General features: G+C 31.5%; 2 protein-coding genes across 2 annotated transcripts in view; one reads left to right on the forward strand and one right to left on the reverse strand.

The window, feature by feature from the left end:
• Nucleotides 1-9,688, forward strand: part of LOC129221253 (sodium- and chloride-dependent GABA transporter 2-like) — a 29,867-nt gene extending 20,179 nt beyond the window's left edge. The window contains exons 7-12 of the mRNA XM_054855708.1: nucleotides 1,155-1,267; nucleotides 2,316-2,456; nucleotides 4,370-4,469; nucleotides 6,338-6,438; nucleotides 7,329-7,502; nucleotides 8,214-9,688. Coding sequence (XP_054711683.1) covers nucleotides 1,155-1,267; nucleotides 2,316-2,456; nucleotides 4,370-4,469; nucleotides 6,338-6,438; nucleotides 7,329-7,502; nucleotides 8,214-8,423 — 839 coding nt within the window. The 3' untranslated portion in view covers nucleotides 8,424-9,688. The remainder of the gene's footprint in view (nucleotides 1-1,154; nucleotides 1,268-2,315; nucleotides 2,457-4,369; nucleotides 4,470-6,337; nucleotides 6,439-7,328; nucleotides 7,503-8,213) is intronic.
• Nucleotides 9,684-16,028, reverse strand: part of LOC129221254 (uncharacterized) — a 103,960-nt gene continuing 97,615 nt past the window's right edge. The window contains exons 10-13 of the mRNA XM_054855709.1: nucleotides 14,383-14,554; nucleotides 10,831-10,943; nucleotides 10,652-10,736; nucleotides 9,684-9,840 (exon numbers count right to left, since the gene is read on the reverse strand). Coding sequence (XP_054711684.1) covers nucleotides 9,787-9,840; nucleotides 10,652-10,736; nucleotides 10,831-10,943; nucleotides 14,383-14,554 — 424 coding nt within the window. The 3' untranslated portion in view covers nucleotides 9,684-9,786. The remainder of the gene's footprint in view (nucleotides 9,841-10,651; nucleotides 10,737-10,830; nucleotides 10,944-14,382; nucleotides 14,555-16,028) is intronic.

Genomic DNA, 16,028 nt, shown 5'->3' on the forward strand with positions numbered 1-16,028 from the left:
AAGTCATCCTTGAAAAAACTTCGAGTTAAAGGAAATTAACTTCGAGATATTGAGAATAATTAGCATGGAATTAAAGACAAAGGGGTCAGAACTTGATAAAAACTTCAAGTTATAGTAATATTCGAGTTATCGGTAATTGACTGTATATACAGTTGAACTCAGTTAATATGAAATGTCAAAACACCATGAATTTGTTCGTATTAGCCGTTATTTGTAACAACCATGAATGAGTGATACTGTGGGGAGAAAAACTAAGAAATGCTTATCTATGTTTAAGAAATATTACAACTATTACACATGTAATCTAACTATTAGTACATTCAGAAAAAAAATAACTAACTTCTTACAAATACATACGTTTTTGAAAAATATTGAATAAGGAAGACAATCGCGGAAAAGGAGATGAACAGTTTTACCTCTAAGTAAATTGAAATGTCCACAGGTAAACAAATGTGTGGCCTTTATTTTTTCTGTAAAATATTTAATGTTTTCATCTCGATACACTATTTTACTTCTATTACCTAACAAAATGATGAATATTTTTTAAAAACCAAAATTACAGTATTCAACCATGAACATTTTAAATAATGAGGTTAGAAATTTTTGTTCGTTTTAGCCGAGACTTTTAATTTAATGTACGTGTTATGCGTGAAATTTTAATGTAATTAGATAGCAAATCAAACTTAACGAACAAAATGTTCGTTTTAGCCATGATTTCATATTAAACGCTATCATATTAAAAGAGTTCAACTGTATATTATTTTAAAGTTTTTCTGTTTTGAAATTTATTTGAGACATAACTTTTTGAAATTTAAAACATATTTATCTGTTACCTATCCTTCTTAGTCTTGTATGAAATTCTTCTATTAAATTAATAAAAGAGCACAAGACTTGTGGTATGAATGTCAACTGAAAAATGGATCTGTGAACATTCTTGAGAGTGATATGCCATATTCAAGAGTTGTTATTTAATGAATGTTGATTTCCCATTATTGCAATAAGGAACACTTGATTCTTCCGAAATCCTGGTTGTTGTACAAATAAAAGTCTAGGGAGGGGATTGCTCTTATTGATGACATACAATTCATTTCATTTTTACAATGTTATAAATTAAAATAATTAATTCTGGCTTGTCTTTTTCCTTCTTTTTACAGATCCAGGAAATGTTTTTGTTATTTATTCAGTTGCTATAGGAACTATGCCTTTTCCTTCCTGTTGGGGTGCTCTATTTTTCTTAACGCTCTTATGCTTAGGCTTGGATTCTGAGGTATAAAATGATGTAAATTTGATTATGCAATAAAAAAGTCAAAATCATGACCTTTATCTATGATAATTATCACTATAAAAAACTTATTACCCTCCCTACGATTTCCCTTATTGTTTTAAATTATCAATGTGTTTCTCTAAGAATTGTCCATGTTCAAACAAATTTCTCTTAGAAAGAACAAAATACATTAAAATACTGTCATCAAATTCAGTGCCACTTCTTTTAAATTATATATATATGCCATTAGTTTGAAACTTAAGAAATGTGACATGGTGATGTCTGGGTGTTGTGAGAACGAGGTTTGAATCTGAACGAATAATAAAAAGGAATCCAAAAATTCATAAATGCCCAATTAAGACGTCAGCTATGTTATAACAATATGTACAGAAGAATGAAAAGGTGTCACTTTGAAAATCATAGGCGTGCGCACAGGGGTCACCAGGGCTACTGTGGTAACCCCATTAGCACATAGAAATGAAAGTTAATACGAATGTGGCTAAAATGTTACATTATTGGGTTCATTAATTTCTTACCTCATAGGATTTAAAAATGCTTTTTTACTCACAATATTTGAAAATTTTCCTTAAGCGAGCAGGTATGAGAGCCTTTCCAAGGGTAATTTCAGCCTCCCGGTGCAGCGGTACCCCCATTTCTGAAGCCCTGTGCATGCCTCTGCTGAAAATCTAATTTAATGTGGTATGAATTTCCAGCAAAAATGGGATTTATATGTGTTTCAAATTACCAAGAACTTCCTCGAAGATCATGGTAAAGTAAAAATTGAAATTTGGGTTTTCATTAAAAGCTTGTGCCTTGCTATGTTTGATTTGTACAATTGTGAATTGCTTTTTGTCTGTTTTATTTTTTAATTTTTCTTATATCACTATTTGTTTCAAAAATTCGTAATCATTCTTATTTTTTCATTTTTGTTTTCACTGATTTTTATGAATAGCCATGTGAATTTTATTAGCCAATATTAGAACTAAATTAGAATGTTTAAAACATTGAATTAAATTTTAATGATGTCTAACACACTATTTCTTCTTTTCAGATAAAATTGGTGGCAACTTTAATATCTGCTTTAAAAGAAGCGTATACATACTATATAAAACAGAGATTTCAAGGGCATTCTATGTTTTTAGCTGTGATATGTGGTTTTTGTTTTGTTGCTTCAATACCTTATTTGACTCAGGTAAATATTTTTCTTAACTACTAACACATTTTAAGGTTGTCTTTTTTAAGCATACATTTTTTTTTTGTTTTGTTTAGCTGATAAAATGCTTTATCATTTAATATTTTCAGCTGTGGTAATGTTTTTTCAAGTTTGAACACAATTGTTAGAAAATTATACTTTGACATTTTTCTTCCATATACAGAAAACAAAATGATTGAATAAATCTATTTTATGCCAACAGTAATGTCAAGCTAATTATTTATTTTTGTATAGAAAAATAGATTTTTTAGGTCTGGTAATTTTGTTATTCTTCCCTCAGATTTAGCTTTCCTTCAGGTTGCAGCATTGCTCATTCCTCACGTAAATGTTTGTAATAAATATACAGTTAAATATTCAGTTCTTCTGGCAACCCATCGTAAGCAGTCACCCCCCAATGTCAAAATTTGCATGTAATATAAATTATTATGTTATATTCGCTTTTTATAAAAACTGTTTGAATTTAAATTTAAAATTTTCAAATCAGTTTTGGATAATTTAGTTGGCCGTTGTGTTAATAATTTAATCTCTAATTCTGTACCAGAGCTGATAAAAGTGGTCAAATTATCATTCGTAACAAATCATCTCATGTTGCTGAAACTTGAAAATTTTCCTGATAAGGAGTTACAAGTTATTACTTCATGAGCCAAGTTGGTTCAGTTAGTTGGATTAAATGATAAATGCTCTCTCATCCACTGTTAAATTATTCTACTAACCTACCCTTTCTACTCCTGTTCTCCCTTATTTATTATTTTTTGAGTTTTTGTTGCTCATAGTTCTATAGTTGGGGGGGAAGAACTCGCTAAAAGAAAAGGTGGTTTGAAACCAGTTTACATTATACTAATCTTATTTTTATTACAATTAAAAATCAAATATTTCAGGGACCGGCATCTCCCCTCCCCCAGCTGCAGCAATGGTTGCTGGTTTAGAGGCTCATTTACAGGGTGCATGCACTTGTGGTTAAAAAAAAATTCTCTGACTTTTCCAGGTTGTTTTTTTAGAAAATTTCAGGTTACTTGCTCCATTTAAAATTAAGTTCAAATAGCAATATTTTCAATATAATTAAAATTGTTTAAAGTACCAGTGCAGAAGAACTGAAACTTTTCCTCTTAGAGTAAAAAAAAAAATGTATAAAATCTTGATTTTTTCTTTTTTTCTCCCAAAATTTTAAGTTTTTTTTAACACTTAGTTCAAAACGGTTTTAATTGGTTTACTACTTGTCGAAAACAAAGTACTTTCAACTTATTTTAGCGTTTCTTCGATGTCAGGTGTCATGCGTAATAAAAGCGTTTTGCTGTAGTTGCGCAGCAACCTTTTAGCATCTGCTTTTGGTTTACAATACTTTTTATTTTCTTATTAGTATATAACACAAAACATATTGAGCAAAATACAAAGCTATTTTTCAGTATAAATATGATTAACTTGTTGCATCGATCAGCATACCATATAATGCATAATAACAAAAATCAACATCTGCCAATTATAGGATAATCATCAGAGTTTTTTTTCCTTGCGCATATGAAAGGATGCTTATATTAAAATTAAAAATTTTCTTTTCTAGAAAATAATTAACTTTTAAAAATTCATAATTTGTTGCACATTTTATGCTACTTTTTATAGTTTACATTGAGATAAACATCCAATTCTGTTTTTGGAAGTTTACGTCTACTTCCATAGTGCAAACGACCAAATATGGCGACTAAGTGAAAAATTTAAGATAATAAGTAGACTTTTGAATTTGTAGCATAAAAGTAGTTATAAATAATTAAAAATCCTTAAAAAACAGTAGTTGTTAAATCTTTTCTTAGATAGGTTATCTGAAACTTGCAGACAATTTTTTTAATGAAATTTGAACTTCTTGGAAATATAAAAATATTTGTTCTCAACTCTTACAGGCTGGGATATTTTTCTTCCAACTTATTGATCATTACATTGCAGTTATTGCTACATGTGTTGTTGCATTACTTGAAGTTAGTACCCTCAGTTGGCTCTATGGTAAGACTGAATTGCATATATTTTTTAAAAAGAATTGATTTTCAAGTACATTCTCAAAGTAACGGCAGGTGAAAAGCAAGAATCTTATCAAGATACAGGAAGATAAAACTCTCTCTCAAACTGTAATGCTGAAATAATGCTCACAGTAGGAAGTGACTCAATCTACTATAAAATGTAATGTGTGCAAGATACTATACTTGAAAATAAATTGAACTCTCTAACGGCTAGGAAAACTAGAAGCCTATGCTGGAAATATACATAAGCGAACAGCATAGCAAGATGTTTTTTACATGTGGGTAGAGGATCTTTGTAACACATTTAAGCTAGAATTGTAACATGTTTTTAAACGAACTATTTGACTTAACACTCTACTCGCTAATGCTCATGAATCCCTAAGTATTGCTTCACCATCTTAAGCAATTCACAATGAATTAAATCATCTGCTTGGAAGAAACTAGAGTAAAATACTCATTGATGGAAACTAAATGAAAATCCTGCTCTTTTTCCAATAGAAAAAATTTCAATAAAAGAGCTCATTGTAATTAGAAGTTCATGTAAATCAGCTTTATAACAGACAGGACATGATAATTAGAAGAAAATCCTCCTCTCACTAGAAGAGAAAAAAGTACTTGATTACAATATGCATAACAAAATTGTTTAAAAAAAAACTTTGAAGAGCAGCCCTCCCCTAGGGTTCAAACTAATTTGTGCAAAATTTCAATTTTGCTACGAAATGTCACAGCTAAGGTATTCCTGAGTATAACAAAGTACCACTGAAAAGTAATTTCCAAGTTGTGATCTTCAGTAACATTTTGCTCTTTAGCTCTGTGCTTAAATCAAGTTTAACCTAGGGTTTTTGTTAAATTAACAACCCTTATATCTCCTGCTCTAATTGGTTGAGAAAACAAGAACAAACTTCATCTTGTACAGAAAAAAATCACTTTAAAATGACATAGAATGTTTAGATGTGTGGAAAATCTTTTATCCCCTTAATAGGCAATTTATGTAAAATTCTAGCTTAAAAACTTACCCAATTTCTTTGAAAAAATGTTTTTTAAATATATCGTCACCTCAGAGCAACGGTAACACATCTAATCCCAGGAATAAAAGTAAGATATCCTACTGTTGCTTTGAGGCAACAATATAGAAATAACATATTGTAATTGACCTTTATATATACAAATTTTTTTTAGACTAGACGAAGTGTTTGTATACAGAATTTTAAAAAAAAAAATGTTCTTTGAAAATGCAACTCACGTATTCTGTACGCTTCTGCTAAGAAGTTCCTTGTGGCCTCAAAAAAACTTGTACAGCAATAAATTGCAGTTTCTGTGGTTCATTCACATTTTTTATATATATTTATCTGGCTTGAGTCATTGACACGCATTTTTTCTCAGTTGACTTTTTTAAGTGCATGTTAAAATTATTTGAGAACTTGAATAAAGTTAGAAAAATGAATCATTGAGCTTAAAAGAAGTAAATCTTTACTATTACTTATATAGGAATGTTAAACAAAGAACAAGAAAGCATCAAAAGAATTTTCCAAAAAAAGGGTTAACACATATGACAAAAAATATTCAAACACTAGTTTGTCAGTTAAGTTGCTTCTGGTAAAACAGTAACGAATGACTGAGACAAGTGGTGAACAATATATGTCAAAAAATAAATAAATAAATATGTTTCAATATATGTCAAATATTACTTTTTTTTTTGAAAAATTCCACTCTAACATGTGTTTTGAATAGTTGCATTTAAAAAAAAAATTAAATTAGCAAGTGTAAATTATAACTCCTTAGTATATGCTTAAATGATTCTTTATTTAATTGCAAAGTTGTGAGTCGTTATTAATTTTTGATATCTTGAATTAGGTGCGAGTAATCTTTCTTCTTGCATACGGCAAATGACCGGAAAGAGTCCATCCTATTTTTATCAGTTTTCGTGGATGATATTAAGTCCCCTTACTATATTGGTAAGAACATAGTTGTTGAATTTTCAATATTGATTTACTTAAAATATGAAACTATGAGGGCTGTTCAATAAGTAATAAGACTAAATTTATAAAAAATACAGAATAACTTTAATCGTCATAATTTACATGTTTTTTTAAAGAATAACTTTTGCGGGACTAAATGCATTTATACCAACGTTCTGTCCACGTCTTAAAAACTTGTGAATTTTAAGTTTGTGAGAGCTATTTCAAAGTCGCCTCCGAAGAGTTTAGACATGCTTTGTTGCTTTTAAAATGTTTGCCTTGTAATGGTTTCTTAAATTGAGGAAACAGCCGGAAATGACTGATGTAAAATAATTCTGAGATCCCTTTGATAATAGCAGCAGTGTTAATCATTGTCTCTGTGATGGACGTTGAAAGTTGTCCTTCAGGTTCAATATGTTCCATATTTTGCCTGCCTTCCTTGACAGCTTTATGCCAGCAAAAAGTACTGATTCTAAACATTGCTTCATTCTTGAAACTTCAGGTATCATATCAAAGATCTCCGATGCTGATTTTTGCTGATGGAAACAAACTTTAATCGCATAACTTTGTTCCAATGACATTTCCATTTTTACAACTGGCTGCGTCTTGTAGGAGCCCGCCAACAGGCTTCACTTCAAACACTTGATACTCAGGAACATGAATCTGTACGGGCCAACTATCGGTAGGTTTTGTTAATACAGACAACAGACGTTTCTCATGCCACAGGAATTAAAATTCCTACGAGTGGTTTCGTGGCATTAAGATGAGTCTTATTACTTATTGAACAGCCTACGTATACTGATACCTTATTGCCATTTATGAATGTGTTATACATAATGCACAGATAGGAAACTGCATTTGAATTCTCATATTCCCTTTAATTGCAGGCAACATTGATTTACAGCTTGATAAAAATGAGCGGAACTGTAGTTAGAAAAGGCTACCGCTATCCTCCTTGGGCACATGTAATGGGATGGATTTTAGTTGGTCTTACTCTTTGTTGGATTCCATTCCTTGCAATTGCAGCATATAGAAAGACTCCAAAATCACATTTAGTTAGTGTAAGTGTTAAAAATTGATCTACGTAATTTATGTTTAGCCTTGTTTAATTGTTCTAAATATAAAATTACTCTTAAGTACTGTAATTTTCAAAAAGATTTTCCAATACTTTAAGAATATTTACTTTATTGTAGTTTCAGAAACCAGTTTCTAACCAGGGTTGGTAACACAATATAACACAAATAGTGTAATAATGAAAAAAAATTGAAATAGGTAGCATTTGAAACAGCAGACCAAACTTTTTTGTGACACAAAAAGTAATTTGCTCTTGATCCCTATTATCAAAATATGAGACCTTAAAAGTCTGCCGAAATTTTGCCATTTAGAATGGTTTCTACTGAAAAACTCTTAATTCTTCAATAAAAGTAAGTTATTAATTTATTATTGATTGTAAAAACTTTGTTCAGTCCAGGGGTGCAAGTGGACTCAAGAACAATTTTCTAAAGATAGTGCAAGTTTTTAGAAGCTCTCTCCCCCGTAAAAACTCTTCAAATATGTGTAGAAAAATCAGTGGAATCATTAAAAAAAAAAGTTTTTTTTTCTTTTAAATACAATTTTTTAGTTTTAGAATGTTACCAGACCAAAATTTTTGGAAATGTCGGATCATAAACACCCCTGGTTCAGTCACTAAAATCATTGAGCTACTTCAAATAAAATTAACACTTCCTACAAAGTATTTCATGTCCCTAATTACTTTTCATGTTTTTTTGTAGAGATTAACTGCTGCAATCCAGCCTCGGATACGAAGTCAGTCTGAATCCATGTGGGAACCAAAACCAGTTATTATACTTAATGGATCAACAGTTACAGCTTCAGAATTTCCTGATTATAAGCTGCCAGAATTGCCAACAGTACTAAATTCAGTACAAACATATGTAGAAAAACACTCAGCTTTGCGTCAAAATGCCGAAAGTGCCTTTTAAGTGTAATTTATGGGTATGCTTTTAAATTTCAGTGATTGCATTTTTTATGTATTTATTTTAAGTTTTTATACCTAAAGATGTGGTTTTAGATGTTTTTAGAAATGCTATTAGCAATGAGAGATGTTTTAGATTATTTATAGCTTTGTTTACATAGAGTTACTTAGTTAAAATATCCAACAGCTAATCATATAAAATCCTGCAATGTTATGAAGAAAAAGTTAAAAAATATTATTGACATAATGAAATATTATGACCAATTCATGCAATAGATATTAATTAGCTACTCAAAGAAATAGTTGTTAGTCATAAAAATAAAATAAAGGTTAGCTGTAGTTAAATGATGGTGTCAAACATCTCATCATATATTGCCAAAAGGCTGGTTGCTAAATATTATTTTACTTTATCAATTAATAACCTCAATTCTAATTTAAAAAAATAGGTCTTGTCTGTGGCTGTCTCATGTCCAGGAGACCCCATAACACTACAGCCTTGAAATTTGGTACAGAATTAGTTCGGACTATTCCCAGTGGTGACCAGCTTGGAGCGTTTTAAATGATTAGTTTTTTGAAATTAATATTTTAAGCTGAAGCATTGTATGAAATGCCTAATTAGAGGCAAAGGAATCTTTCATGAATTAAATTTTCGTGAACACTCCTATTTAAATGATTTAAATTCTGTAGAAATAATAGTTCTGCTTGAAATACAGTCTGAAAATTCGTACACAAATTTAAAAATAGCAATATTTGATACCCCATCATTCCTGTACCCAGTGGCGTAGCTAGGGAGGGGCAGTCAGCCTCGGGCGGTACTTTCACTTTTGATGCGAAAAAATTTAACACGTTGTTCTTCTGGATTTCTCAGCATTATATTGTTAGTTTTTTTCTCTTCCTTCATCTAAAGCTACTGACTGAGAGCGGCGTCACATTTTTTGGGAAGAGCAACCGAACCTTCCTATCCCTTAACGTCACCAAACAGCTAAAAAGTGCAGTTTTAGGCCTTGAGTCTCGAAACATTTCCAAGGGATAACACCCACTCCATCTTCTTACATCTCATCTACATGATTTTCAAATAGTCCAATAAGTAGTGGCATAAGTTGAGCAACAGGTACATCTTTAATCTAATGTTGCAAAAATGTTTATGTATTGACACTATAAGTTATAAGTTGGTTCTTTAAATCTGTGATAAATATGTTATGTATATAAGTGTATTTAGAAGCATTTATATTTTAAGTGTTTCCTATCAATAAAATGTTTCAATTTGTGTGATTGAAATGATTTCATGAGACCAGATTCTATTACAATTTTATAAGTAAAAAACTAATTCTAAAACAAATTTACACAGAAAAACTTCATAAAATTTGGTATCACAGTTCATGCTCTGCAACACTCTGCCGTAAATATTCATCATATAGCTGCTTCTAAAAAAATGAGAGAGAAAAAAAAGATTTGTTAACAAATTTAATTAGTAAAAATCTATTCTGTAACAACATTAATTACAGTATAACCCTGATTTTACGCTTGTCAAGAGACTATAAAAAGTTATTGTTAAACCAAGGATATCTTTGAATCGAGGAACATAGACACTCAATGCATTTAATTTCGGACCAGTGAAATGTAACATCAAATTGATGAAATGGTTAAAGGGGGTATGGTTAAATCTAAGTTATATTGCATTTCATGCAAAATAATTTTTTTGCATATATTTTACAGGGAATTGAATTCCATTGAACCATTGAATTTCTTGAGGGGAGGGTAGTTTTCCTTTTTTGGGGGGAAAGGAGACACTCCCTGTATTTTGACTTGTTCTGCCATTAGGTTTTCAAAACTGACAGTAAGTGAATGTGTGAATTGTAAAACTACTAAATGGGTGTAAATCAATTAAGAAACAGCAACCCAGCATAAGTGACACTGAATGATGACAATTGGAACGAATGTTTCTGAAGTAGTCTTGAAAACTGTTGAACGTCTTTGCTTTCTTTGGCACTAATTTTTTTTAAAAAACATTTTTTTTAAAAAAGCAATAAAACTATTCTCTATAACGAAGCAGTATTTAATATGTAAGTTATTAGGATATGTTCCTAAACCACAGACAGTAAGGTATTAAGTGTCACATCAGTACTCTCATTAAAACCATGCAGCATCAATTTCCTCCCCCCCCCCCCCAATTTGTGATCAATATATTGTACCCCAATATTGTTGTACTAACATAACATAGAATTGTTCACTCACTTTTCTGTTCTTTATGACATTTTGAACATATTCTTTCTTTTCCAAAAGAATTTGTTTTTGTTTCCTAGTTAGCGTAGGTTTCCATCTAAAAATAACAAACAAAATATAAACTTGAAGCATATTAGAAAAATGGAATAACTGACAACTTGTTAAGGACACTTATCAAATGTTCAAATCACCTGATATGAAAACTTGCCAACACTAGAAGAAGGGCAGAAAGAATTAGTATAAAAATAACAACAAACACTTGGCTATCTTCTGGAATAAATGACCAAAGAACAAAGAATGGTTTCTGAAATGAAAACATCAAGCTTTAAAAATATGCTAATAAGGTATTCATAAAATACACTATGTGTCCAAAAAAAGTCACATGCCTTAATATTTGGTTTGACCACCTTTTGCGCATATTACAGCTTTCATACACTGTGGCATTGCTTCAGTGAGCTTTTGTAGAGTATCCGTTTTTATTTTGGCACACAATTCCATCAAGAGGTCTCCTAAACGTTCAATAGATGAAGGAAGTGTGGTGTGTGTGATAAATCCTTTTCGAGTACATCCCACAGATTCTCGATTGGATGTAGGTCTGGACTTTGTGGTGGCCAAATCATGTGTTGAAATGATGCATCGTGCTCATCGAACCAAAATTTAACAATTGTAGCCCGTCGACTCTGGCGTTATCGTCTTAGAATACACCACAACCGTCAACAAAATAAAAGTTCATGGATGGCACAACTTGATCATCAAGATGTTAAGGTACTGTGCAAACTTCATTTGGTTGGTGCAGAATGCAACCGAGCCGAGTCCAGATGAACAGAAACAACCCCAGATCATTACACTGCCTCCGAAAGAGTGCACAGTGGGAACGAGACATGTAGGTTCCATTGCTTTGTGTGACTCTCTTCGAACCCTGACGCATCCGTCATTTTGAAAGAGCGTAAATCTTGACTCATCGGACCACATGACCTTTTCTCAATCACTAACAGTCCAACTTTTATGATCTTTTGCCAATTGCAGTCTCTTTCTTTGATTAATGGCCCTCACAAGTGGCTTCCTTATTGCAACACAGCTTCTTAGTTCCAATTTTTGAAGTTCTCGTTGCATTGTGTGCTTGGAAATTGTTTTACTTCCCTCGTTGAAGAGTGTTGTGAGTTGAATAGTCGATTTTTCTTCACTAATCGCTTCAGAGAACGCCAGTCACATTCATCTAGAATGGATTTACGACCACAAAGATGTCATGAACAGGTAGCTTCTCCGCCATCTTTCCACCTTTTAATAATGCGTTGAACTATTCGCAATCCTATACCACTAATTTCAACTATGTCTTTGCATTTTGTCCCACTTTGGTACAGGCCAACAATTTGCCCCTTTTTGAACTGTGTTACATCACTTCCTCGGACACAACTACCGATTTCAAGCTTGCATCGAGCAAAGATAAAATGCAAATATCTGTAATACTCATCGAATCGCATTCTTCCAAAATTGGAACGTTTAAAATTCGACTGTGACATTTTTTTTGGACATTTAGTGCATTTTGAGATAATTAAAATACAACATTCCAATATCACATTCTCACTTTCACTCAACTCAAGAAATTAAAGTTATGCTTGTTTATTTGTACTAACAGTAAAGCAACATTTACATGTCCTTTAAAGTTTACATGTTTACGCATTACATTATTACACGTTTACATGTTTTTTAAACATAAAACGATGCATAATGAAAATGACGTATGATCAAAACATTAACGAATAATTCTAATTTTTAAGGATTTAACCCAACTGATGCAAATTAATACATATATTAATTTTTGGGAGTTCTAAAAAGCTTTTTTTAATGGAACTATTAGAAATTACTCTGATAGTTTCAAACTAAAAGCATTAATTGAATTTTATGTAAAACTTTCCTTTAAAAAAATGATAAAACTTGCACATCATTTTTATAAGGTATAGTTCCTCGCCTCAGAGCAACAGTAAGATATCTTAGGGTTGTTTCTGGGATCAGATATCTTACTGTTACTCTGAGGCAAGAATATCGCAGGAGTTTCATTTTAAAAAAAAGTTTGGTCATATAACGTACATTAGCATTCTTTAAAACATCATAAATTGAGTTAAATTTATTAAGTTTCACTTTTCCCTATCAAGGAGACAGCTCATGCAATGCTGGATATGGGACTAGTTGGTGTTATAAATGTAATTAACCATAGGTTGCCCCAGGCAGTAATTGGATTTGTTTTGTGGACCCAGAAAATAAGTCTTTTCACAAAAAAGGGGGGAAATACTCAAAAATAGTTTGTTAAATAATGGGGTGGTTTCCTTCAGTCAAAAGTACTAATTTTAATCATTGAAAGATAGAATGAGCAAAAAAAAAACATGGACCCAGAAAATACTTTCATTTTCCCCCTACGGTTTTTTTAAAAATTAATTTTTTAAAATGTCCAATTTTCCAAACAAGGCATGGTCTAGGTGACGTCACAAATGATGCACTTTGCCACATCTTTCTACTACGTTTCCACATTATGATAATCAAGCAGAGAATTAAAATTGCGCTCTACGCTTGCTACCAACCATATCGTTGCCTATACACATGAGTAAAGATGCAAATTAAATATTTTGCACTGTGAATGGCAACACTGCATGGCATTTCATCATTTGTGATGTCATCGGCAGAAGCCGTAAACAATGACAGGGTTTGTACTCAATTTCAGAAATAAAACGAAGGACTTTTGAAGGAGTAAAATGAGATTTTGAAGGAGTACTAATGGGCTGTAATTTAAAGATGTTGCAATTTTCTTCAACATATTTTACCCCCTTCCCCCCTTGTCACAAAGTGTGACACTTCACCTAACTCCTCCTCTTGTCACATGTCGTATTTTTAAAACATATTGTTACAATAACTGTGTGATGTCACCCTCTCTCTTCCCCTTATTACAATTTCATCAACTTGTTTCCCCCTCAAGGCACGACATCCCTTGTGGATGACCCATTTTATAATATATCTGCGATTTACAAAAATAGTTTTTTTAACACATTCACTTAATATAGTACATCAAAGTATGTATTTATAAATATTTAAATAATTAGACAACCTGACTTCTGCTGCTGAGAGCGAGGTGGAGGGAAAAACAATAATCATAAAACTTGAAAAAATAGCCAAGCACCATTTAAGCATGTTTTACTTCACTTGGGAAACTTCTTAGTTATCTAATAATATTTTCACCTTCAGGTTTTATGACTTCTATGATCAATTTACAAATCACATGTTTATGAAACAAATAAATACACCAAATCACATTAAAATTGCCCTTATACAATCGTCCTTGTGATGAAGTTAAGTTGTCAATTGAAATATTTCAAGTTATTGTCGTAGAAGATTATGCAGTCTTGAACTAAAAAAGAAGGAGTTTTGAAGGAGTTAAAACAAAAATGAAGGAGTTTGAAGGGCCCTTCAAAAAAATTTCCTAAATGAAGAAGTATTGGAGGAGTTTTGAAGGAGCGTACGAACCCTGAATGAAAGTTCTCAGATTTAAGTAATTTTTTTTTAATATGAAACATAAACAAATTTATCAAAAAATGTCAGATCCTATGTTTTTAAGCATGCTCTTCCAGAAAAAAAAAATACTTTTAAAATTTTGGAAACGATCCCATTCTCTTTTTCTACAAAGTACTTACAGATCCTTTCCTCCAAAAATCAGTTAATTGCTAACATAATGTCAAAGATGCATAACTACTTACAAAATACAGTTGTAAAGCTTCTGTGAGGGTGGTGCCAATTGTATTGTGAAGGAACTGAACTGATGCACTGCTGATGAGAATTCCCAGAACTAAGAAAATTGGCAAAGACAAACCTACTAAACCTATTACAAGTCCTTTGCCACCAGACCTTATATTTTCAGTTTTACTTCTCCTGTACGAAAAAGAAAAGGAGAAAGATTAATATATTTCAATTTTAAATTTCAGAGTACATAAAACTTATTAGATTGCAACATAATGTTTCTTTCAATAATATTATTTCCTGTTATTAATGATGCTGAAGGTGCATTCAACCTGTTAACAAGCCTAAAATGATCAAATTTTGAAACATATTGGGGTATATCTGTAAGAATTAAAGAAAAAATAACTTAATTATTATGAATAGAAAGTTGCTCTATGAGCAGAAACTAAACATGGGAGAAAAACCAATTATAAAGGTAGTTACTAACCAGGTTTGTATTTATGACATAGTTTCTCCCGCACTTGACCCAGTTGCTAATGTTTTACAAAAGTTTTGCAAAGAAGTTAATATAAATGCCTAAAGTAACCAGGGGTTTGTTCAAAAGTTTTTAATTATTCTTCTGAAACTGCTCAAGTTTATAAAATCTTAGCATAAAAATAAATGAAAATTTTAGGCAGTAAGATTTTTTATGCACATGAATGCTAGTATGATGGGTTTGCTTTTGCATCTGCAATTTTTATAGAGCAACAATTCCCAAAGTGTGTTCCGAGGAACCCTTGGGTTCCGCCACTAGTTAGCCGTTGCATTTTATTTTCCACAGTAATTTCAGAAAAATAAAACTTTCAAGGATAAAGAATGCTGCTCCAAATTGAAATAGTAGGCGTCATAGTGTCTTTGCCATGCCAGCATTTTAAAAAAAAAAAAAATAATAAAAAAAAATTTAAAAAAAAAACGTTTTCTGATTTAAAGAAATTTCTTGATAAAGCTTCAGAAGTAGAAATTATTTTCAAGTCTGGTTACATTTATTCGACACCATCGAGCAGGATTCATAAAGACATGGGAAATTATCACAAATCACTATTTTTGGTACAAAATACTGACTAGACAAAGCAAACGCTTTTGAAAGATTGTATAAACTTGGGGATGAACTGAAGGTATTTTAGCTGAGGCAAAAGACACATCTTTCTTGCAGTTTTCAATATTTTGCATGAAGAACGTCGATTGATATAATCTATCTTGCCGACATTCTTGGCACACTGAACTAAGCTGCTATTTTCATTCAAGAAGACCTCTTTTGTTGTGAGAGACAAAATAACACAGAAAAAAAAAGGCTAAGTTTTTGTTTTCTCTACCTCATTGATGTTCCCATTGATTTTTCTGAGGGTATACTCCCAGTAATCAGTTATGCACAATATGTATATGCCATCATATACATAATGTGTCATAATATGAAAATTTTTATAGCTTGAGAGTAAACCCTATATGTCTTAAAAAATGTTTGAGAGTATACAGTGTCTATGGAGTATATACCCTATGAGAACACCACTGCTCTGTCTTAGAGGAAACATAGCAGAATATTTTTTCTTTCTAAAGTGAAGTGTTTCAAGAAAACTATCTGAAGAAAAAAAATGCATTGCAACTATTTCGTGGTATTTAAAAAAGCATT

Source organism: Uloborus diversus, chromosome 4, assembly GCF_026930045.1.
Source record: "Uloborus diversus isolate 005 chromosome 4, Udiv.v.3.1, whole genome shotgun sequence".
In the NCBI taxonomy this organism is placed as follows: domain Eukaryota; kingdom Metazoa; phylum Arthropoda; class Arachnida; order Araneae; family Uloboridae; genus Uloborus; species Uloborus diversus.